This window comes from Acomys russatus, chromosome 11 (genome assembly GCF_903995435.1).
Source record: "Acomys russatus chromosome 11, mAcoRus1.1, whole genome shotgun sequence".
Taxonomy (NCBI): domain Eukaryota; kingdom Metazoa; phylum Chordata; class Mammalia; order Rodentia; family Muridae; genus Acomys; species Acomys russatus.
Genome location: NC_067147.1, coordinates 14777665 through 14801117, shown reverse-complemented (window position 1 = coordinate 14801117; position 23453 = coordinate 14777665). Strand labels below are relative to the sequence as shown.

The 23453-nt window shown below is 47.0% G+C and overlaps 1 protein-coding gene across 1 annotated transcript in view; it reads left to right on the top strand.

The window, feature by feature from the left end:
• Positions 1–262: 262 nt before the first annotated feature.
• Tnfrsf21 (TNF receptor superfamily member 21) overlaps positions 263–23453 on the top strand; it is a 77811-nt gene continuing 54620 nt past the window's right edge. Inside the window, exons 1-2 of the mRNA XM_051152936.1 lie at positions 263–811; positions 22432–23083. Coding sequence (XP_051008893.1) covers positions 716–811; positions 22432–23083 — 748 coding nt within the window. The 5' untranslated portion in view covers positions 263–715. The remainder of the gene's footprint in view (positions 812–22431; positions 23084–23453) is intronic.

Genomic DNA, 23453 nt, shown 5'->3' with positions numbered 1-23453 from the left:
TTAGGTTAGAAAAAAAATAGTCTCTGCTTTACATATAATCTACTTGGAATCGGTTTAAAAAAAAAAAAAAAGTTAAGTCAGGCCTGAGGGGCGTGTACAGAACTCCCAGGCTAACAAGCAAACGCAATTCCTCCAGATAACGCCAGGGGGCACCCTCTCCCTCCCCTCAGTTTCTGGACCGCCTTGAGCTCTCTTCATCTGCACAAAGAGCCCGGCCTCCTTCAGGGTGACATCACAAAGGGTCGGTACTCCGCCCCTTCGGCGCCACCACGTGTGTCCCCGTGCTGAGTGGCCACCCGACTCAGTCCCTCGCCGGCCGGTTTGGGCAGCGGAGGAGGCGAGTAGTTGGTAGTGGTTGGAGGCTTCGCTATGGGAAGTCGCTCTTTTGCACTGTCGCGGCCAGCCCTGCTCGCTGGTTCTCCGCAGCCGCTGTCGCTGGAGAGCACCGGGAGGCGCGGGTTGCAAGCGCGCCTGCTTTTCTCCGCCCGGGCGCCAGCGCCCCTGGGCAGGTGCTGAGCGCCTTCCCGAGCCTCCCCGGCTGCCTCCCTCTTCCTCCCGGCCTCCTGGCTGCTGCAGTGCACATGGGCTGCTGGAGGTAGATGGGCTCACCGCCCTGGAGGCGGCGGTGGATGCGGCGCTGGGCAGAAACAGCCACCGATTCCAGCTGCCGTGGGGCCGCGCTCTCAGGGCGCCCCTGCGAGCCCCGGCCTCAGCCATGGGGACCTCGGCAAGCAGCATCACCGCCATCACCTCTTGCAGCCGCATCGCCGGCCAAGTCGGAGCCACGATAATTGCCGGCTCCCTTCTCCTGGTGAGCAACCGGAGGGGACTCTAGGGTGGCGGCTGCGTTAGAGGCTATGTCCAGAAGCGGGGCGGGTCCTCGGGCCCGGAGTGCTGGCGGCGCGCGGTGGGACCAGCTGGGTTGTAAGGGTTGGTTGATTACAAGGCAACAGCCAAACGGAAGAGGACTTCTACTAGATAATTTCTATGGGGAGGTGAGCTAAGGCTAGGGAGTGGTAGAGAATTATTTTTCTTACAATCTGGCTGCTTGGAGGAGGCGCGAGAGGTGGCCGCCCTGGCGCCCTGCGCATTTCAGGGCTTTGCCCCCGACTCGGCCTACCTAGCACCCCAACGCCTAGCCTCACCCCAGTATCATCCGCCGCCAGCCCCTCGCCGCGGTGCGAGGCCCAAGCAAGCAGTCCTGTCAGTTGCCAGTTGCCAGCCCTGGCCGCGGCTTTGTCGCTGCTGCAATGTCATGTCCGGATGCTACCGCAGTGGAGACAGCGGGACCGGTGCGCTCCGGACTGGAGCTGCAGGCTTCCGCGCGCCGAGCATTCTGGAGTAGGGGGCAGGCCACTCCTTCCTTCAGCCTCCTCGCTTCAGTCCTCTCTCTTGGCTCAGATGAGTCCTGCTTTCTGCACGCCAAAAGAAGACGACGAAGGAGAGGGGGGTTGGGGGGTGTGTGTAGAAAGGACCCAGAGACCCATTCCCAGGCGCCTCCAAAGCACCGGCTCGGAGCCAACCGGTGTTCTGGTTCTCAGTAGAGGGGGAGGGGAAAGAGCTACATAAAGGAAGATTAATTTTTTCCATCCCTTTATTTCTCCTTTTCTGTGTTTAGACATGTCACCACGCAAGATGATGCAGGCTCCCTCAAGCACCCAAATCTGGGGCGTGCCCCGAGCGCAGTCCTCCATCACTTTATCTGATCAAAGCCTGACATCATCCCTTACTCAAAACTTACTCCAGCCTGTCCCTTTATTTCCAATACCGAGGCCAAGTGGGGAATTAGGTGGAAGAAAATTTGAATTCCAACCCTTGAGCCGCCATAAACCAGCCATGTCTTTTATTCCTTCGGGGAGGATAAATATTGTTCACTAAAAAAAAAAAAAAAAACCAAACAAAAACAAAAAAGAGTCTGTTTTCATGGTTGGGCTGTGTAAGGGAAGGCAGTCCTCTTGTCTCCTTCCTCTGAAGGGCTTTCTGCCTGGCCAGCCAAGATCTGCTGCTCTCATCTCAAGGCATTGCAGTTGCTATGGCCTGGGAATTCATTCTACAGACACTCTGGGGTCTCTCCATCTCTCTCTCTCTCTCTCTCTCTCTCTCTCTCTCTCTCTCTCTCTCTCTCTCTCTCTCTCTCCTGAACATGAGGGGAAAGAGAGAGAGAGAGAGACAGACTAAAGAAAGTTTGTTGTTCTTAGTATTTATAATGAGACAAATCTCAGTATCCCTTAGGAGACTCTTTTCTGTCCCTTTATAATAACGGCAAAGTCCAAGCCTGTACTTTTTTTTTTTTTTTTTTTTTTTTTTTTGGTTTTTCGAGACAGGGTCTCTCTCTGTAGACTTGGCTGTCCTCCTGGACTCGCTTTGTAGACCAGGCTGGCTTCGAACTCACAGCGATCTCCTTGCCTCTGCCTCCCAAGGGCTGGGGTTAAAGGCAGGCGCCACCACACCCGGGCTCCAAGTCTGTACTCTTTAAACAAGCGTGGATACTCAGCAGTCAGAGAGTCCTTGGGGGCAGTGAACTTGAATTGACGGTCTTAACTGAGAGGGTTCACGGGACCACTGATCCTAATGACTAGAGTTAGGTCCCTTGCTGAGTTCCTTCTGAAGGCCTTAGGGCTGCTCTGATCAGCACACACTGTTGTGCACCCCTGCTCCACTTGCATATAATCCTTGTCGATTAGTCCACTCACACATTCAATATTAAGTGTAGCATTTCACACACACACACACACACACACACACACACACACACACACACACACACACCCTTTAGCATGAAATAGGTACTTGAAGTTCTCAGGATAATAAAAATGCGTGCTTTAACTAACCAAGAAAGGGCCCAGCTCCTTTTTATTAAATTATCAAACTCAATTTACCTACCAATTGCGTGCCAGACTTGCAACCGCTGGCCTGACAATGTAAGTTTGATGTTTACCAAGGGTTTTAGAGGCAATCTGGAGGTGAGAATACTACAGGGTTCCTTGGTCTTCTGGAAATTATAGAGAAAGAAAGAAAGAAAGAAAGAAAGAAAGAAAGAAAGAAAGAAGGAAAGAAAGAAAGACTTTGACAGTAGAAGGGTAACTGGATCGTGCTAGCGCAGGATGAGGGAGGGGGGAGCCAGGAACCTAGGGAACTATGTGATACTGTGTACAACAGTGACTGGTAACATTGCTCTCAGGAGAATTTGCCCCACTGGTAATCTTGGCTGCATTAATGGCAGACACCAGGTAGAATAGCTCAAGTAAACATGGTGTGAGGTATCTAGAAGAAATGAGGGATGTAGAAAAGTTCCTGCTATGCTTATGCACTCTGGCAGCGATATGTTTCATAATGGCTTTTAATTGTCCCCTCCCCTTTTTTTCATAGCAGTCTTTGTTACTGTTATTTTTGTGACACTTTTTTTTTTTTTTTTTTTTAGCATGATGGGCTAGCTACATGAAAACTTACTATAGGCTCTGATATATATATAGATATATATTAAGATGTTGATAGATATATTAATACATTCATATATTTGAACAGCAACTGTGTGAGCTTGTTGAGAGAGCAGCAAAGTACTTTATACACAGTGTCTTATTTTTTCCCACCATCCTTGACAAACAGGTGTTGCCTACATTCCACAGGTGAGCAAACAGTCTCCAAGAATTTCACTGGTTTGTTGTGGGTCACACCACATGTGTGTCATGACTCTGAGCTAGAACTCCTTGGCTCCTACTCTCCCTCACCCATGTCCCACACAGCTTGTTTCACAACTTCGAGCGGCTTGATGGCAAAGGACATAGAAGGATCACCGGAAGAAAGCTGAGACGGTGGCTGCGTTAGCCGCAGAAAACCATAAGTGAGAGTTACACAGCGACCTTTGGGAATGAGCTGTTCTAGTTGCCTTCATTTCTGTTGTTGAGTTGAGGTGACTGTGTCATGTGTGGAAGTTACCCACAAACTGAAAGACAGCATACATGCTGCAGGCTAAAGTTCCGTAAACAAGACATTCCGATTTTTGGCAGTTTAAGGACTGTCCTAGAAGGACTTGCTCAGGGCAGCGCTGGGTGCAGTCAGAGGTGCCCTCTTGCCTTTAGGGATCTCGTTTTGATTACACGGATAGACCAATCGCTAGGGCCCAGCTAGGGAGAAAAGAGGCCTCCTTGATAAAGACATTGGATCTGAAGTTTTAGAAATTACTATTATTCATGGACTGAGAATTCACACACCAAAGGTGCAGGGAACATAGAAGAAGGTTCTAAAAGCCAAAGAAACACAAGTCTGCTGTGAGAGTGTGTCTCCTAGAAGTGTCAGGGCACCTTCACCCATGCCGCCTCCACAACATGGTTGCCTGCACAGGACCTGAACAGGGACAATACCAGCAGACATGCTAACATGGAAGGGTGCAAACTCATGGGGCCCGAACCCTAGCCAAAAAATTAGACTTGTGGGCAACTAAGGAATGTGTGTGCATATAATGTATATCCACACTTCCACACATGTATACATACACATACATATGTGTGCTTGTGAATATATACTATATATATACATATGCTTTGCACACACATATATGTAACCCATGTAACAACAATTTAAAAAGAGGCTGTGATTTTGAGAAAGTGCAAGATTGGTACATGGGAGGAGTTGGAGGGAAGAAAGGGGAGAAAAACATTTTAGACACAGGACCATTTGCTTAGTAGCCGGTCCAGGTGTCCTGCCATCCTTTTTCTAGACAGTTGGCATCTCACCATTTCTCATCACCAAGAGGAAAAAAACCCATATATTTTTTTCTCTTTTGGTGGAGGGAAATGGTGAGATGCATCATTAGACTGTCTTTCTACCTAGAGAGTACCAAATGTTCCTGTTGGCCACTATTACTGAGTTCTACCTTCTGGTTTTTATTTATCACAATAAACGGCTATCTGCCTAGACAGGTGTGCATGTGTGAGGTCATCTGGTGTGGGTTCAAGTCCAAGACTTGGTGACAAGTCAAAGTCGCACATTAAGTCAGAGCTGGCACTGTGCAGAGAGGCATCTCTCCCTTTTATATACTTTACCTGTAGCAACTTAGACTGTGGGAGCCGGAAGGGAACCTAAGCTGTTACTGATCTAACACTCCACACAGCTTGGCTGAAGGAAAGAACAGCCCACACCGAGGAAGTGACTACATTTCATGTTACCAAATCTACATGGTGCACCCCCTCTGAGCGAGGCGTCATCCTAAGCCGTGGAAGCCGGGTGATGAGGCGGGGATTAGAACCTTGGCGTGAAGCTAGGTTCTATGGCTCATAAAACATATGGCCGCTGTCCATAGAACTAACTGACGAGTTTCATTCCAGTCGGATCCATGGATGAGCATGCTAGGTCCCAACACATGCACAAATACGTGATATTCAGATCTTTAAAATATGAAAGGCAGAGGAGGAAAGCAGTTTTATTTTGGAAACCTTTTTCCTGTCTTGGAATACTGTGGTCAGTTTTAATGGAGAACTTGAGTGATGTGAAATTGGTAGGTGAGACAGAAGCAGCAATCTAGATCCTGTATTGGATCGGAGAAGTCCTGATTTTACCCGATGAGTTATCCCCACAATCCAACTGTAGAATAGAAGCAGGCTTTCTCATTTGAAGTAAAGGCATATGTCTGGCTCTCTCTCAGGTCTAGTCCCAGACAGACAGACAGACAGACAGACAGACAGACAGAGCCTCCAGCACAATTAAGCTAAATCTATAATAATAATATTTCTTTAAAGAAGATTTATACTTAGTGTGAAAAAGAAAGTAGAAAAAAAAAAAAACCTCTATGGCTATATGAGCACAGATCCACATCTGCCTCCCTTGTACATTTGGACAATGTCTATCAAGTTCAATAGAGCAAGCATGGTGGAGGCCACAATTTTGGGGAGGGGGTAGTTTGCAGGTTGCTGCCTTCCCCAGTCAGTGGTCAGGGGTAGGTTTAGCTTCTGGGTGAATCTGGTGAGGGGTTGGTATCCTCTCTCTCTCTCTCTCTCTCTTGATTTTTTGAGTCAGTTTCTTTGTGTAATCCTGGCTGTCCTGGACTCACTTTGTAGACCCTGCTGGTCTCGAACTCACAGAGATCCACTTGCCTCTGCATCCCAGAGTGCTGGAATTATAGACATGCGCCACCACACCCTGCTGGTGTCTTCTCTTTATTGGAGGTTGGAATTTGGAGGCATCACACCTTGACTTTGCACTCGACTCCATCTTGAGGAGAAGCAGAACCTCTTGGGAAGTTTGGTAGAAAAGTTGCAAATTGGTTTTGTGTTTACTCAGCCGGCATGTAAACTATAATTGGCTTAAGTAAAGATCATCATTATTATTTTTTTCTTTTGGTGACGGGAAATGGTGAGACACATCATCAGACTATTCAGGGGCTGGGGATGAATTGAGTGCCTTTTCCTTGCATAAACAACTCTGCCCATTTTCCAGAAAGCGCTAATACTCTGCTGGCTTCCTTTCCCCACACAGGCCTGGCAAATTGCGGTAAAGCCAGGTCACCACCAGCAACTTCTTGGCAAACTCAGGTGCTTCTTCTCTGTGACAAGAGGAGGCCAGATTATCTCAGAGCTTCGGTGGGTGTCCAGTGGTCATATGGAGTCGAATCTGTTTGGACCATGGGATGCAGGTATATTTGATGGACAGAGTGACAACTGAAGCCGTTAATAGGAGCAGCTGGGTTTCGATTTTCAATCTCCATTGTCAGCAAAAGGCTGGGCATTACTATTGCATTAGCGGCCACCGGGCTCGTGTTCTTTAGGAATAGGGCTGAGACCATGAATAAACACTGGCATTCTCCAGTGTTTATATTTGTCAAATACCTAAAAATCAACAGGATCTTAAATTGGCCTGAATGCTGCCACCTGGTTGGGCAATGGTTATTACCTGGAGGAGGCTGGCAGAGGTCCAGAAGTATGGGTGGGTCCTCTGCTGATGGAGAGAGGGACCGACCATCATGCTGTTAATTGAAGGCAGACTCACAGTCATCATCCATGGTCCATGAAGAGTGCTGGAGTTGGTGCCATGCGTGTCCTGGCATGGCGTCAGTGTGCTGGCTTTGGAGATGACATGTCTGTAGTGTTGGAAAGGTTGTGCTCAGAGGGCTCTGGGGAAGGTGTGAGATGCAGCAGGACCTGGGTGAGGTGGCAGGATACGGCACCATGCCCTTTCGTCTTCTCTTCAGAATATTTGAAGACTATGCATGACTCTTCTGTGGATTAAAACAAATTAGAAGAATGGAGAAGCACATGGCTACCCAAATCATAGCAAGGCTAATTATCTAAGGCCTATGTAATTTTCCATTTGTTCTTCTGCAACCAGAATCACGTGGTGACTCTGTTGCTTGGCACCGCTTGCAAATTCTGTTGGGGTTGAGGGGAGGAACACTTGCTTACTGTATTTAGAAGAGGACACGGAGGGTGTCTATGTTCCCTGGACTCAGAAGAGAGCAGCTGGGACATCAGTAGAGCTCCTGTGCTAGCAGTCTTCAGAGGAGGGCTAAGCAAACGGCTGGTAACCATTGCTAGTGAGATATTATTTAATTCATATATGATATAAACCATATGTATTAATTTATATATTCTATAAACAGCTCTCATTTATTGAGTACTTAACCACTGCATTGGATGTCTTCTATAAAGCACCGTGGCATACATCTTACATAACCCATTTTACAGATTCCAGAATGAGGTTTGATAAAATTTTTTTTTTTTTTTTAACTCTTCTGCCCGTTGTTAGGTTCTGGAGAGAGGAATGAAACCTATGTCAGTTTCATACACTTAGCTCTTCCTGCCAAGTAGTGGGTGCGGAATGGTTTCTGTCAATTTACCACACATTTGTTTCCTCCAGACAGAATGGTTTTACCCAAGAGTTGAGCATACTCTTTTTATTTTCTGAGTTTCATGGTGGTGCTGGATGGTTTGCCATGGTGCGTGGGAGTTGAAAGGGGAGCGTGTGGCGACATGGGTGAGCATTTTCCTATAGTGTGACTCTGACGGACCATGGTGCCAGGCTTGAGGTGGAAAGACGCTCCTGCAAATTGAGATGTTATAAATAGGGGATGGGTGTGTTGCTCTCCTGCAGCCTGGGTCACTTTGAAAAATATTTGCTTAGTGAGTAACAGTGCGGTGTGGGTTCTGCTTTGCCTTGTAGTTTCTGTTCACCTCTTCTGAGCATCCGAGGACCTGTTAGGATCTTCTTTGCTGCCAGTCCAATTATTTGTATAGGATAAGTTAATCGCTTGTACCATTTCAGGTCTCTGAGAAGTGGATTTAACTTCATGGTTTGAGTGGTTCATGTATGCTGTGAAAGTGACATGTAGGTTGCCACAGTTACTCGAGGCACCTTCATAAGCAATCTGTTAGGAAAAAAAAAAAAAAGAGAACTTCATACATGCACATAATCTGTTTCGATCAAATCCACAGCCCTCCACTCCTTCCCCGACCAACTTCTCCCAATTCCCGCCATCATTTTTCCCTCCTAATTTTATGTGCTCTTTTTCTGAACCCACTGAGTCTCACGTAGTGCTACCCACATGTTCACGAGGGTAAGACTGCCTGGGGGCACGGACTGCCTGCCAGGAGCCCCATCCGTGGAGAAAATAGGGTCCCCTTCCCCAAACAGTTATCAATTCCCAATGGCTCCCCACCTAAGCATGGGACTTTGTGGCTCCCTCTCCTGCCCACGCAAGCTTTGGTTTGGCTTGGTCTTTGGTACAGGCCTTGTGTGTGCTGCCTCAACCCCTGAATTCATGTGTGCAATGGCCCGGCATTTCTAGCAAACACTGTTTCACCATAGTCATATGATCTTTTTGGATCTTACAGTTTTTTCTCCTCCCCTCTTCCCTGATATCCCGGACCCTTGTGGGGAGGAGGTGTGATACAGACGTCCCATTTAGAGCTGAGCACCGCACAGTCTCCCAGTCTCTGTCCATTGAGCAGTTGTAGGTCTCTTTATTGGTCTCCATCTACTGCGCAGAGCGCTGTCTCTGAAGAGAGTTGAGAACTGTGCTAATTAAACGAGCTTTGAAATACATCTGTCTGCAGACTGTTTCTAGACTTCGTAGACCAGAGGAAGACACAAGCTGTGAGGAAATTACTTGACTATTAGTCCCGGAAAAGAGATTGGAATCTTGTCTCCCCAGAACATTTGAGACAAGACCACTGACTAATTTCACTGTAGACAGGGCTGGCTCTGCTCCGCAAGGGATGGCAGAGGCAGGAGAGTGAGGGACGAGGAAGCTTGCAGGCAAAGGTGACAGGTTCTCAGAACAGCCTAACTAGTGTGTTCGCGCTTATTATGTCCCACTTTTCTTTCGGTAATTATTTCCCTTTCTCTTATAGAAGTCTATTTGTGTTTTTCACCCATTTTCTGAAACGTAAGAAACATCGATTAAGTACCAGGCGGAATTACGCTGTGGGCATGGTAGAAGTAAGAGGTTATCCCTGGCCTCCCCTTGGAGCTCATGGGAATGGTGAAGTTTCATGATAATCGCCGAAAAGCAGAAGGGACAGGATTTCAGCAGAAGGGAACAGTATGTGGAAAAGCCCAAGCGTAGGATGGAGTCTGTGTCCTGTGATTTCTGGCCACTATGGCTGGAGCTCTGTGAAGAGAGGCAGTGGACGCTCTGTGGGAACAGGCAGCCGGTCATTTCACGTGGGGACCCTTGAAGGTGTGAAGGCATCACTCGGTACATGAGAAGCCGTGTAGCAACATGGCTTGAAACTTTTTCCCGAGACGGGGCTTCTCTTGGTAGCCTTGGCTGCAGGATAGCCTCGAACTCACAGAGATCTGTCTGCCTCTGTCTCCCCTGAGTGCTGGGATCACAGCCATGTGCCACAGCGCCCACCTGGCTGAAACATTGTTTACTTGAGAGAGAGAAGCTGGGTGTGGTGCCCCTCGCCTTTATCCCCAGCACTCAAGGGAGAGAACAGCCTGGTCTACAACGTGAATCCAGGACAGCTAATGCTACATAGAGAAACCATTTCTTAGGGGAGGTAAAACAGAGGGGAAGGGGGAGGGGGAGGGTAGGGTAGGGAGAGAGAGAGGAAGAAGGGAAGGAGAGAGACCTCAGAGTCCAGAAAGGGCATCACATCCTCAGGAACACAAGTTACTGGCAATTTTGAGGCACCTATATGGTGCTGGGAGCCAAATCCCAGTCCTCTATAAGGGCAGCAAGTGCTGTTAGCCACTGAGCATCTCTTCGGCTTGCAAACACTGGGGGGGGGGGGGGAGCTTTACTTAATTCCTAGAGAATTCCATTCAGTGTGTTTTGGTTCTATCATCTCTCCCCAGGCTCCTCCTGCACCCCCTTTCTTGCTCAACCTTGTCTAGTACCCCCCACCCCCCCACCCCCGCCTTGAGTGCGGTTGGTGGTGTCGTCAGGCCACAGACAGTAAGAAAAATCCGTGTTTTCTCACGCTTCCGATGATGGAACTTACACTCTCTGCTCTCAGGTTCCTCTGGAAGCCGGGCAGGTGGGGGAGGGGTTAGAGAGAGGACTCCTGGAAGCAGGAGGCTGGATGTTTTCACAGGGTGGTGATCATGGTCCTGGGGTAGTTAGTGGCGAAGTTGACAGCCTTAGAATTTTCCAGAGTTTGCTCGTCAGATGGGTGGGGGGGGGGGGGCAGTGGTGTCCTAGGTTCCTAAATGGAAGTCTATGGTAGGAACGACAGACTTGGGCATGGCATGGGAACCCTGAGCCTCGGACGCTTGTTGAGTAAGTTTGAGGTGTCTATGACGAACATCTTGCCACTTAAAAATAGCAGGTGCTCTGCAGGTACGAAGTGTGCTGAGCCGTCGTGACTGTCATCCGGTGCTTGGGCTGCCGCCATTCCTCCCGCAGCGTTCGTACATCCCTGTATACGCTAACACTCTGCCCCCCTTTAGTTTGTTTCCCCCGGGTGCCTTCCTCAGAGTGCCATTGCTAGGTCACCGGAAACGAATGAGTGGTTTTATGGTGTTCGCTGAAGGTTGCCAGATTGTTTTTTAGGAAGGCAATCAATTCGGAATGCCACCAGCCACCTATAAATGTGCTTTCTAGCCCATGAACCTGCCAGCCAGCACTGGACTTCATTATTTCGAACTACTTCTCCTCTTTTTAATTCATATATATGTAAAGGCTTTTGGTCGTCTCGGTGACATTTTACTCATTTTTAGGGACATAATAAACTTAGCTGCATGATGCTTGTCTTTTAACGGCTCATGTTTCACTATTGAGTACTAGTTAAGCTAGTCTTATTTTTATTAATTCTATTTATCTTTCTGGTTATAAGTTCTTATTAGGCACACTTGACATTGTTTTGTTTTATTCTTTTTTTTTTTTTTCCTGATTACATTTATGTCTTCGTATGGTGTGTGTGGGCATCTCTGTGTCACAGTACATGGGTGGAGGTCAGAGACAACTTAGGAAGTCTGTGGGTCCCGGGCATGGAACTCCCCACCTGTCAGACTCAGTGTGAAGCCCCTTTGCCCGCTGATCCATTTCACTAGCACCATATTCTTTTTTTTTTTTTTTTTTAAGTTTTCAAGACAGGGTCTCTCTGTGTAGCCTTGGCTGTCCTGGACTCACTTTGTGGACCAGGCTGGCCTCGAACTCACAGCGATCCGCCTGCCTCTGCCTCCCAAGTGCTGGGATTAAAGGCGTGCGCCACCACCGCCCAGCTACCATATTCTATTTTTAATACTACTATCATAACATGAAAAACTAGGCTTGTGTTGTTAACCCCTTTCCTTTCTGGGTCTGGGAATAGCCTTTTTGTTGTCATGTTTTTTGCCTATTTTCTTAGGAATTAATCCTTTCATGGGTAGTGTAAGGAATCCCGATGACTTTGAATTTTACAATGTCTGACCGTTGAGCTTTGCTGGTGTTTCTGGATGTTGATGTCCTATTCCTGGTGAGAATCCCCCTAGTGTGTGCTGAAGGGTATCTATGCACACTGTATGTGTGTGAAAGATTTTGTGGGTAAACACACAGAGTGCTGGGCACAGACGATTTTTGCCATTTCAGGCCGTTCTTCAACGGAGTCTCCTGGAATAGGTCATAGGCTGATATAATAATTGCACTCGTCAGGAGAAGACATAAGGAATGTTTTCTGAACTCTAGGAGATCAGTAAACTCTGGAAAGTTCTGGGCAGTACTTTTATATATGTAGTAACTACTTGATTCTGTCTTTGTGTAGACAAAGCACCACCAGATGATGCCTCAAAGAATAAGCCTGGCTGTGTTTCAATAAAACTTTATTTGTAAGTTCTGAAATTTAAACTTCACATAGCTTTCTTTTTTTTCATTTTTTCATTTTCATGTTTCATTTTTTTTTTCATTTTCTTACCTCCACGCTTTTCAGAATATAAAGCTGTTATTAGCTTATGAGCTATGTAAAAAAACGGCAGGTGATGGGGTCCAGCCTGTTTCTAGACCAGGGCATTAATATTCTGTGAGACCAAATCGTGGAAGCTCACTCTGAAAAACCCTTACTTAATTACGCTATGGGCATCCAGAGTAAAGTTATGAATTGTAAATTCTTCTCTTTTGTGTATTTTTGTTTGTTATGAAACAAGATTTATTTCATTTTAATTAATTAACTAACTTATTTCCAGAATAAGTTAGCCATTAAGCTGCCTCTGTTTTGAGTGCTGGGATTACAGTGTGTGCTGGTGGTGGAACTTGGGCATTTGTGTATACCAGCAAGCATTACCAGCTGAGCAATATCCTCGGAACCTCAAGTATTTGATTTTTGTTTTTCTTGTCTTTATCCTGACATCTGCCTTAAAAACAAACCACTATAGTGTGTTTTGTGTTGAGGGAAGTATGTTTCAGGATTATAATCTTTTACTAAATTAAATAAGCAAAGTTTTGGTTTTTGAGAAAGAATCTCTCTATGCAAATCAGCCTGGATAGGAATTTAGTCTCTAGTCCAAGCTGGGCTTGAATTTGTGATCCTCCTGCTTTTACATCCTAACTTCTTGGATCACAGGCGTGAACCACCATGTGAATAGCCGTACCACCATGTGCATAGGCAAGTGCCTAGCTGACTGTTTTTGTTTTATTTGTTTGTTTTGAGTCAATTTTGTGTAGATCCGTGTCTGACTTTGATTACATACACTATGTATACCAAGCTGGCCTTGAACTCACGATGTACCTCAAGCTGGGCTTGAACTTATGATGTCCCTCGGGCTTTTTGTCCCCTGAGTGCCAGAACTACAAGTGTGAGGCATTTCTGGTGTTGGTTTACACATTTATTTATTTATTTATTTATTTATTTATTTATTGGTTTACACCTTTTTAAGATCTAGGATTTGGGGCCTGGACATGTAACCTGCCTTGATTTAATTCCAGCACAAGTAATATACAAATAATATAAAGAAAAAAAAACCCTCAATTATTTGTTATGTATCTCAGCAGATATAATTGAGATGTTTTAAAAGATTGGCTGATCTCGAGGAAATCATCGTAAAGTATAGTAAGATAATAGATTGGTAGGGTGAAAATTTACCAAACTAACATTCATGCAGCAATGACCATGTCAGGCATGCTCTCTATGGTCGTTTTGTATGAACCACTAATTATCAAAAGAACTTTGAATAACAGTTATTACTGCTGTGTCCATTTTACAACTGAGGAGGTGGAGGCTCGGAAGTTGAGCCACTTTCAGGATAAGGTGATTTGCCTGCCTGCAGACCAGAAAGCAGAGTCCCTAGCTAATGCTAACAGAAGCTATTTGCTTGAAGACAGCATCTCATGCTACAGGCTGGAAGACTTGGCTCCGTAAGACGGGTCCTGACTCGAAGCATCAATAGTCAAGGTTGTAGCCGGGCGTGGTGGTGCACGCCTTTCATCCCAGCACTTGGGAGGCAGAGGCAGGCGAATCGCTGTGAGTTCGAGGCCAGCCTGGTCTACAAAGTGAGTCCAGGATGGTCAAGGCTACACAGAGAGACCCTGTCTCGAAAAACCAAAAAAAAAAAAAAAAAAAAAAAAAAAAAAAACAGTCAAGGTTGTCATCTGTGCTCCATGTTGTCTGACTATACGTGAGAGTTCCCGTGCCCCTCTGGGGTTCAGTTAACTTGTAAGCGTCGCCTCACATATCTCAGGGAAAACACTTTCTGAATACCACCAGCTTCTATACAAAGGGGATTAAACAAAGAACACAGAGGAAGGCTTGCATAAGGCAGCCAGACTGGAAGCGTTGTGCAGCCATGGTGCCCATTCTGCACATATCACCCTCCAGGTGTTTGCACCTGTTTAGCTAGCTGTGAGTTCTCTGGGCCTGTGCTTTCAGGGTTTCATGTTGGTGTCGTTACATAGGCATGCTTGACGACATCATTAGCCAGTGGTGATGAACTGAATCTTCAGCCCCTCCCCTCACCCCAGAGATTAGGGTGGAGCTGAAAGTGCCAAGCTGTCTATAAAAGCCTTGTGCGCTCTGACCTCTGGTCTCCATCTTGGTCAAGCTGTCTTCAAGCCTTCAGCTCCTGTCATCTCATTGACATAAAGAAGACCCTAACACATGTGTTTTGAGGTTTCCCACTTTGTGATGGGAACCATGCAGAGAGAGCAAATCTGTTTCTAATTATCACAGCCTCACACTCAGCTCATACCTGGAAGGACAGGTGGTACAGTCTAGGCTCAAACGGGGTTTCCTTATAATTTGAAACCTCAGCTGCTGCCTTGGCTGGAAAAGTGGTTTTTGGCTGGGTCTGTATGCTCTTCCGGACATGCCCAGTCAGCATGAAGTAGCATCCTCCCATCTCCTACTGTCTTCTATGTGAGACTACTTCATTCATTGTCCATCGGCCACCCTATTGGCATCTCTCAGTCAGCCTAGGGCAGAGAGATAGCTACTGTAGCAGAGGTAGACAGTTTGTGGTCCAGTAACTGAGGGCTATATGTACACTCTCTCCTGCATTGCAGGTTCCAGAGAAAACAGCTCCTGGGCAAAATCTTTCCAGTTTTTTTCCTCTCCGATGTCCCCGGAGCTTGCTTCCTTCTGTTCCTACAGTCAGCACATTCTGGCTTTGGCATTCTTTATAGTCACCAGCTTTAAAAACAGCCCCTGCTTCTTTTGCTTTGGCAATAGGAGACTGCTCAGCGCTCCCTCCCTCTCTCCCTCTCTCCCTCCCTCCCTCTCTCCCTCCCTCCTTTTCTTCCTTCCTTTTTCCTTCTTATCAGAGAGGGCAGTAGGAAATAAGAGAGCCAACTGTGTTTATATAACATAACTGGAAATATTCTGTCTGTGGTTTGTGGAAACTTTATCCTTGAATGGTTCCTTTTTATGCACCCCCTCCCCCACCCCACTTTAAATCTGGGGAATTCTAGCCATCCAGTGTGTTTATATCATAAATTGAGACTGATGCCCCAGATAAAATGGTCAACAATTCTAAGGGCTGACCAGCTTTCCATGGCTGTTACCCTTTGACCTCTGAATATATATATATATAAAACTTCAGAGCACTTTGCTTGCTTCTCAATAAGGAAAAGCATGTCTACCTCTGCCTTGCGTTTGCTCCTTTCACTTTGAAGTGCTTATGAGAACCTGATAGGGAATGACAGTGACATGAGTCTGGGGGACGGGAGATGGCTCCGTGGGCAAGATGCTGTCTGTGCAAGCGTGAAAGTCTGAGTTTGAATCCTTAGCACTCAGGTAAAACCCTGGGTGTGGCCTTCTATGCATCTGTAACTCCAACAATGTTGGAGGCTGGAGACAGGAGGATTGCTGGGACTTGCTGACCCTCAGTGTAGATGAAATGGGAAGCTCCAGATTCAATGAGAGACCCTGTCTCAAGGCAGCCAAGTGGAGAGCAATGGAGCAGGACACTCTACACCCTGCTCCAGCCTCCCCGTGGGCATGTGCGCCTGTGCACACATATGCACACACCACACACACACACACACAGACCTATTGTAACCCTTGAACTACAAGGGATCTCTTGCTTGTTTGAAGGATGCGCTCACGGAAGGGGAATTGGTAAAGAACAAGTCGATGTCAGCATTCTGTCATGTAGTCACACATCCGGGCACTTCTTGTCTTCAGCCAGGCCCATCTCTGTGCTGTAAAATGCAGGTGACACATCATAGGTGTGTAGCAGGACACCAGGATGAGCAACGAGACCCTGGGAGTCTCGCAGGGAGTCGTGTAACCAACTACTGCTTTCCACTTGGCATTTGTTTTCTTTTTAAAAAGCTTTTAATGACTTAATAAGCAAATAAGCACTTGCACTGTTTTTACTGAATATGCAGTTTGGGACAGTGTGCTGATACTTACCCCATGTATCCATTGTTGTGAGGTGAGCTCGTTCTTGGATGAATGGAATTTTCAAAACAACTGCAGTTTTAAACACTGAGAATCTGAGCTTCTTATGCTGCTTCTAATCGTAAGCGCAAAGCTGTAATTTTCTCTCTTTTTAACGAGAGGGGAATATCTGAACCCTTTAGCACATTAGCTTTTTATTTTGACTCTCGTGAAGAAACCCACTCTTACAAGGCAACTGTAGTTCTGTTAAGAGAGAATAATGTCTTCAGGGTCTTTGGAGGTGAATGAGCTCTTTGCTTTCATGCTGACCGGAACCTGGATGCTTTATTTAGATTTTCAGTTAATATTATGGCACCCTGGTGGAAGTTCTGGGGAGTTTCTGACTGCCAGCGAGCCCTTCAACATCACCCTTTAACTTACTAATTCTGATTACTTGTGGTCTTCACATTCCTCCTCTTAGTCAACAAGTCCTTGCAGGTAGTCCAGGAACTGGGTCCTTGAGAATTTGGAGGGTGTCAGTGGGCCACACCAACCCAGCCCTTCTCTTCAGGACGGGAAATGAGGTTGTGTGGTCCAATGAACGGGCGCTGAGTCCACATGCTGTCCTGTACTGCAGGTTCCAGGGAAGACAGACAAGTAGATAGATATGTAAGCAGAAAAATGACGACAGCCTTAGAGGGAAATGGAGGAACAGAGGAGGGCTTTGCAGCTGGGCATGGGAGGCCGGGATGGCATCCAGGAGGAAGGCTCGTCTCTCTGGATGATTTTGCTTTTCACCGGATGTCAGGTGGGCAGTGAGAGTCTAAAGCTGGGTGTGAATGGATCAGATTGAGCATTGAGTTAGAGTGGGCGTACGAAGAAAGAGAGAGAACTGGGTGCTCACCGAGAAGCTCATGGGGGAGGCCGCGCGCGCGCGGGGGGGGGGGGGTGTTTAGTGAGCTTCTGGTCTCTGGATTGTTTGTATTTCTTTGGATGCTCATGCTGGGAGTTGGCAGATTTTGTCTATAAAGGACCAGATGATAACAGTAGGCCACTGAGGTTTCCAGGCAGAATGGTCTATGTGGTAGCTTTGCAGCTTTTCCACAGCTGCATGAAAGTAGTTACAAGTGCTGCCTACGTCAGCGTCTGGATTCTAGGAAGCTTGTTTTTAAGAACCACTGGGGCATGTTGGATTTCCTTTGCTGGCCCCTGGCTTGAAAGGATGCTTTGCTTATTATCTTTCTTGTCTTTATTAGGTGGCTGAGCAAGCTGAGGAAATGTAGTCTATGTGGCGGTCCCTGGCCTCGAGCTGCTTGTAACCATTAAGGGACGATAAGTATATACACTTATGAGGCTGCCAATCAACATTACGAGACACTGTGTAATTAGGTGCTGATAGGATGGACAGAAACAGGAAATGTGATGGGCCGCTTGCTCATCTGCCTGGCATCTGGGTGTCTAGGAAGAGTTCTAACAGCTACATAAGGGATGGTGGGACCTGACAAAATCACAGCACACAGAAGGTTAGAGTTGTTGCGTACTACCCAGTCCAACCTGTTAATTTCATCAGTGAGCAAACCAAGATCCTGTTGACTTTGAGACAGGTCGGGTAAGAATATGCCTCCTGTTTTCAGAGTCTTTGTCCAATTCTTCCTTTGCCTCTAGACTGATCCACCCATGGGTGCATGTATGTACATATGCATGTTTATGTACACATGTTTGTATACATGTTTTATATTGCTATGGGTGAGAGATTGGAGTGGCTTCAGGTTATTGAGTGCATTCTGGATTTCAAAAGGCTGAGCAGCAGTGTGCTTGTGCCTGTTGCTTGGATTGAGGAAAAAATAAAAGAGGAGCTGGGTGGAGGGATGTGGAGGGGAAGAAGGAGTTATGCAAGATAGAAAACTGTACACTGACCTCTTCACAAGAAAGCGGTCAACACAGCCTTGGTGGGAAGACCCGCCGAAGTGAGATGCGCCCCTTCTATTGCCTGTGGGCCTTCAAAAGCTGAGCCAGCTCGCTAGCATGTACTCATTGTGTTGAAGAAAGTTTAGCTGTTAGAGTGAGGCTCTTCGTATGTTCATCCAGACCGACCTCAGAGATACAGTAACAGAAGTTGGTCAAAAGGAACTCACAGACCAGCATGGCTGGCTTTCCCCCTTTACACACATAAAGCCAAACCTAAGTAAGAGAAGGGAGAGGCTGACTCAAGTGTCTATGTGTTCTGTGCAAATGCTCAGTGAAGGGCCCCGGGGAAGGTGGCTGCTGAGGTGTACAGTGACAGATGAATCGATTTGCACGGAGAATCTGTAGTTCCAAATCTGCAGGATGATTTCCAGGATGTTTATTTGGGGTGGTAAAATGCTAATGGGGAACGCTCTCAAGGTAATTAAAAATGCCAGGCTGGGTGGCGGTGGAGGCGGTGACTCTGATAGTGGGATTGGCAGTGTCCAAAATGCAGCTCAGGATCAAAGATTAGAGCCAGAGGATTCCTGGTTCAGTGTTAGGGGCTCAAAATTTACTTGGATGTCAGGAACACTCAGAGAGCATAAAGGAATGAAAAACCACAGCCCAGCAAAATAAGTTCCTCACCCCATGGTAAACTCACAAGGACCTCAGAGATAAGATGGGGTATACGAAGATATTTCCAAAAATCATCCCAAGTAGTATTCATTTTTTTTCTTTTTCCATTGTCGTGTGTGTGTGTGTGTGTGTGTGTGTGTGTGTGCGCGCGCGCGTGCGCGCGCACACACACACACACACACACACACATGGAGGCCTGGGGTTGATGTTGGGAATCTTCCTATTCAGCGAGGCAGGGGCTCTCAGTCAAACCCAGAGCTCACTGATGGGGCCCAGTCTCTCCAGCCAGTTTGCTCTAGGCATCCATGACTTCTATGCTGGAATTACGAGTAGAACACCGTACCCTCTTGCTGTTTATATGGGTTCTAGGAATCTGAACTGCTTTCCTGTTGTGTGGCAAATGTTTTAATTACTGAGCCAACTCCCTACTCCTCCCAGGCAATTTTAGTGCCGTGTTCGAGGCCCGAGACTGCGTTTGACCCTTCCAATCTTATACATGTCAGTACATGTCTATACACACACGGGGTGGGGTGGGGGTGGGGTTCAAGGGTCTATCTCACACCTATCAGTGACCTTGCCTTGCTCTTCCAGTAATTTGTTGGTTGGTTGGTTTGCTTTGATTTTTTGTCGTCCCCCCCCCCATTGTTAGCTTTCACTATCATCTTTTTATATTGTGCAGGGACCTTATCTTTATATATTGTCTTCCACTTGATCCATCTCATCTCTGCCCAGAGGCATGGGGTTAGAGGTGTGTGTGTGTGTGTGTGTGTGTGTGTGTGTGTGTGTGTGTGTGTTGCATGCTCTATCATCTATCTATCTATATCTACCATCTATCTATTATCTATCTATCTATCTATCTATCTATCTATCTATCTATCTATCATCTATCTATCATCATTTATTTATAGACATGTTCTCTGGTAGCTCAAACTAATCTCAAACTTGTCTTGTAGCCTAGGATAGTCTTGACCTCCTGATCCTCCTACCTCAGCCTCTCATGTGTTAGCTCTACAAGCATGTGCCATCCCAAGGGGATGTTTTGTTTGGGACCAAGGCTCTTTAAGTAACCCAGACTGGTCTGGGTCCTGTGTTCCTCTCCCCTCAACCTCTCCAGTGATGGAGCTATAGACAAGCGCCTCCACACTTGGTAGAAAAGCTCTAGTTCAGAGAGGGACTCCTTAGTTGAATGAAAGGCCTTAGGCGAACAGCTTTTCTTAGGTGCCCTCTGTCTCCTCCATTGAGGTCTCTGGGAGGAAAAGGTAACCCATGGGATGCTTTTCCATGCTTTGGGGTTTCTTTTGTTTTGTTTTTGTTTCTAAAGCAAACTGGGATTAGCATCAACTCTGGAGTCAGAAGAGACTTTAGAGGCCCCTGTAGGCCTTGCTTGAGTAATAAGCTCTGCTTTAATCAGACCTCCACTCGGAAGCCTGATTAGGCTTCGCACAGCAGAGCTGCTCTGTTTGAGGCAGAAACGAGGGGCTTGGAGCCTGCCTCCCGTTGCTCCTTGGCCAAGAGGCGGCCCTGTGATCTGCGTCCAGTTCACTGCGTGGTGAACTGCTGCTGTCCCATTGCTTCCTTTTTCCTTCCACTTCAGCAAGTGCAGTTGATTCACACTCTCCCTTAGTCTGTTTGGAGGAGATAGAATTGCTGACTGCAGCAGGATTTAATTTATAGGTCAATTTTATAGTCTCTTAAGAGCTGATAAATCAGCCAGGCGCGGTTGGGCATACCTGTAATCCTAGCCGTTGCAAGTTTCACATCAGCTTGAGCTGCACATTGGGGGTGTGGGGGGTGTGTGGGGGTGAGGGTGGGAAACAACTAAATAGCTCACCTTGATGGCTCAAACTGTAATCCCAGAAACTGGGGAGTCTGAGTCAGGATTGCCACATGTTTGAGGCCAGCCTGGGTTATAAAATAGGACCCCATCTCAAAACAAAATATCTATGAAATGAGCTAACAACTTAACAACCTCACCCCAAGAAATCAAGAAGTCCAAAGAGCGAAAGTGTGGTATAGAGCACAAGGCACATGGGGTTGGGGGTGGGTGGGTTTTGTATACTGCTATTGTCAATGTACAATGTTTTTGTACCCTGACAAGTCAGACATTAGAGAACTGGCTCAGTACCTACTATCCTCGTCTTAGGCTCAGAGTGCAAGTCTGAATCTTCGCCTGGGCTGGTAGGTGGTCAGCCCCATGCACACTCAGAGTGGCTCCACATATCTGAGGCCTGGGTGGAGGAGGCTGGTGTTGAGGTTCCGGCTTCCTAGAGCTTTGTGTGTCTCCCCAGGGTGCACACATCCCAGCCTGAGGTGGAAGAGAGGAAGCACTGCACTAATCTTGTGCTTGGGTTCTATTGGGCAGATGGTTTCCTCCACCCAGTGCATCTGCGGCCGCAGAAGAGGGTGTCTGGGGCTCCTTGTGCAAGCAGGAGGAGCAGGAGAAGGAAGCGAAAGGAAAAGGCACAGAACTTATCACCAAGTCGCAGGCTCCCGTCTTTCTCAATTTCTAATATTAAACTAAGTTTCTCAATGGGAAAATCAGCCACAATCCACCCCTGGCCACTTCTGCCCCCCTTTCAGGCTCAGACTAAAGAGACACCAAGTATATCGTAAGCTGTAGGAGAAACACTCAGAGTGGGTGAGAGACGAGGAAGTACCCTGACTTCACTCAACCATGGGGGTTGGGAAGGAGTAGACTTGGGTCAAGTCTTAAGATGCTACGAAGACAGAAACTCCTGGCTCACTTAGCAAAAGTTCTTGCTTTGTTCTTTCAGCTACCCTTGTAGCCGTAAACCTACAAGGAATTTGTACCATGGCTTGTAGCTTGAAGCAGACATTTTTAAAGTTTTAAAAAATGTTTTAATAAACTTCTCCATCTCACTGGGGATGGCAAGAATTGTTAGGACCTGTCCATTTCCATGGCCTCAGAAAAGCTGTTACTCAAGCCTTCGCTCCCTGCTACTTTCCACCTTCTTTCTCAGCCTCTCAGGACTTACGGCCGCCTAAGGTGTTGAGGTTGTTCTAGGCAAGGTTTCCCTGTGTAGCCATGGCTGTCCTGGAACTCACTATGTAAACCAGGCTGCCCTCAAACTCAGATCCGCCTGCCCCCTGCCTCCCAAGTGCTGGGATTACAGGCATGCGCCACCATGCCTGACAGGCCCCCCAAGTTTTTATTTGAAGCTGGTGTCACTCTGGCCTGCTGGGCAGAGTTTTTATTCTATGCATAACATGGCCACTGAGTTGTTCTTGCTGGACCCAGCTCAATGCATAGATTCCCTTGGTGAGTGTCTGCCAGAATAGGCATCTATTGGCTGTGGCCTTCAGAAAATGGCCAAGTAGGGTCTGATTCTAAAAGCATCGGGTCTATGGTATAATGCCCATACAAAGAATGTCAAAAGTATGCCTGTTGGTTTTTAAAAAAAGTTTATCATCAGGCATTCAGGGGTTGTAGAACTGACAACTTCAACAGACCCTTCCCTGTTCCTGATGTCAAGCTGATGTGGTACCAGCCAGATCTTGAACAGCGATGATGATGATGATGATGATGACGACAGTATTGTTGTCATTGCTAGTACTTTGCTCTCCAATGTACCTATCTGACAGCCTCTCTTATTTCTTCCAGCTTGGATTCCTCAGCACCACCACAGCTCAGCTAGAACAAAAGACTCCAAGTCTCACGGGCACATACCACCACGTCGACCGGACCACTGGGCAGGTGCTAACCTGTGACAAGTGTCCGGCAGGAACCTATGTCTCTGAGCACTGTACCAACGTAAGCCTGCGAGTCTGCAGCAGGTGCCCCGCGGGGACCTTTACCAGGCACGAGAATGGCATAGAGAGATGCCATGACTGTAGTCAGCCATGCCCGTGGCCGATGATTGAGAGATTACCTTGTGCTGCCTTGACTGACCGAGAATGCACTTGCCCACCTGGAATGTATCAGTCTAACGGCACCTGCGCTCCCCATACGGTGTGCCCTGTGGGCTGGGGTGTGCGGAAGAAAGGGACAGAGAATGAGAACGTACGGTGTAAGCAGTGTGCTCGGGGTACTTTCTCTGATGTGCCTTCCAGTGTGATGAAATGCAAAGCCCACACAGACTGTCTGGGTCAGAACCTGGTGGTGGTTAAGCCAGGGACCAAGGAGACAGACAACGTCTGTGGCACACGCCTGTCTTTCTCCAGCACAACCTCACCTTCCCCTGGAACAACTATCTTTTCTCACCCTGGGCAAATGGAGTCCCACGATGTCCCTTCCTCCACCTATGAGCCCCAAGGTAACCTAACCTCATGAATTACTCGCTCGAGGAAGCCTTTGAGCCCAGGACAGTAGGCTTATAACCAAAGATGCTTTCTCCACCTGACTAAATCTAAAGTCGTCCCTTGGAGGAGAGAGCCTTCATTTTTGTGGCTAATTAAATTTGGCTTCTTTGGACTTAATAGAAATATTTAAACTCAGAAGGTTTCTATTAGGAGACAACAGATATCTAAAAACTAGGTTACACGGAGAGAAATAGGGACAGTGTGTGACCTTATCTAAATCACGTAACCCCTTCAGCTCTCCGCTTCAAACTTGCCTGAGTGAGTGAGTAATTTTAAACATTTAAGGTTTCTGTCAGGCTAAAAAGTTATGCAGCATGGAGTTAA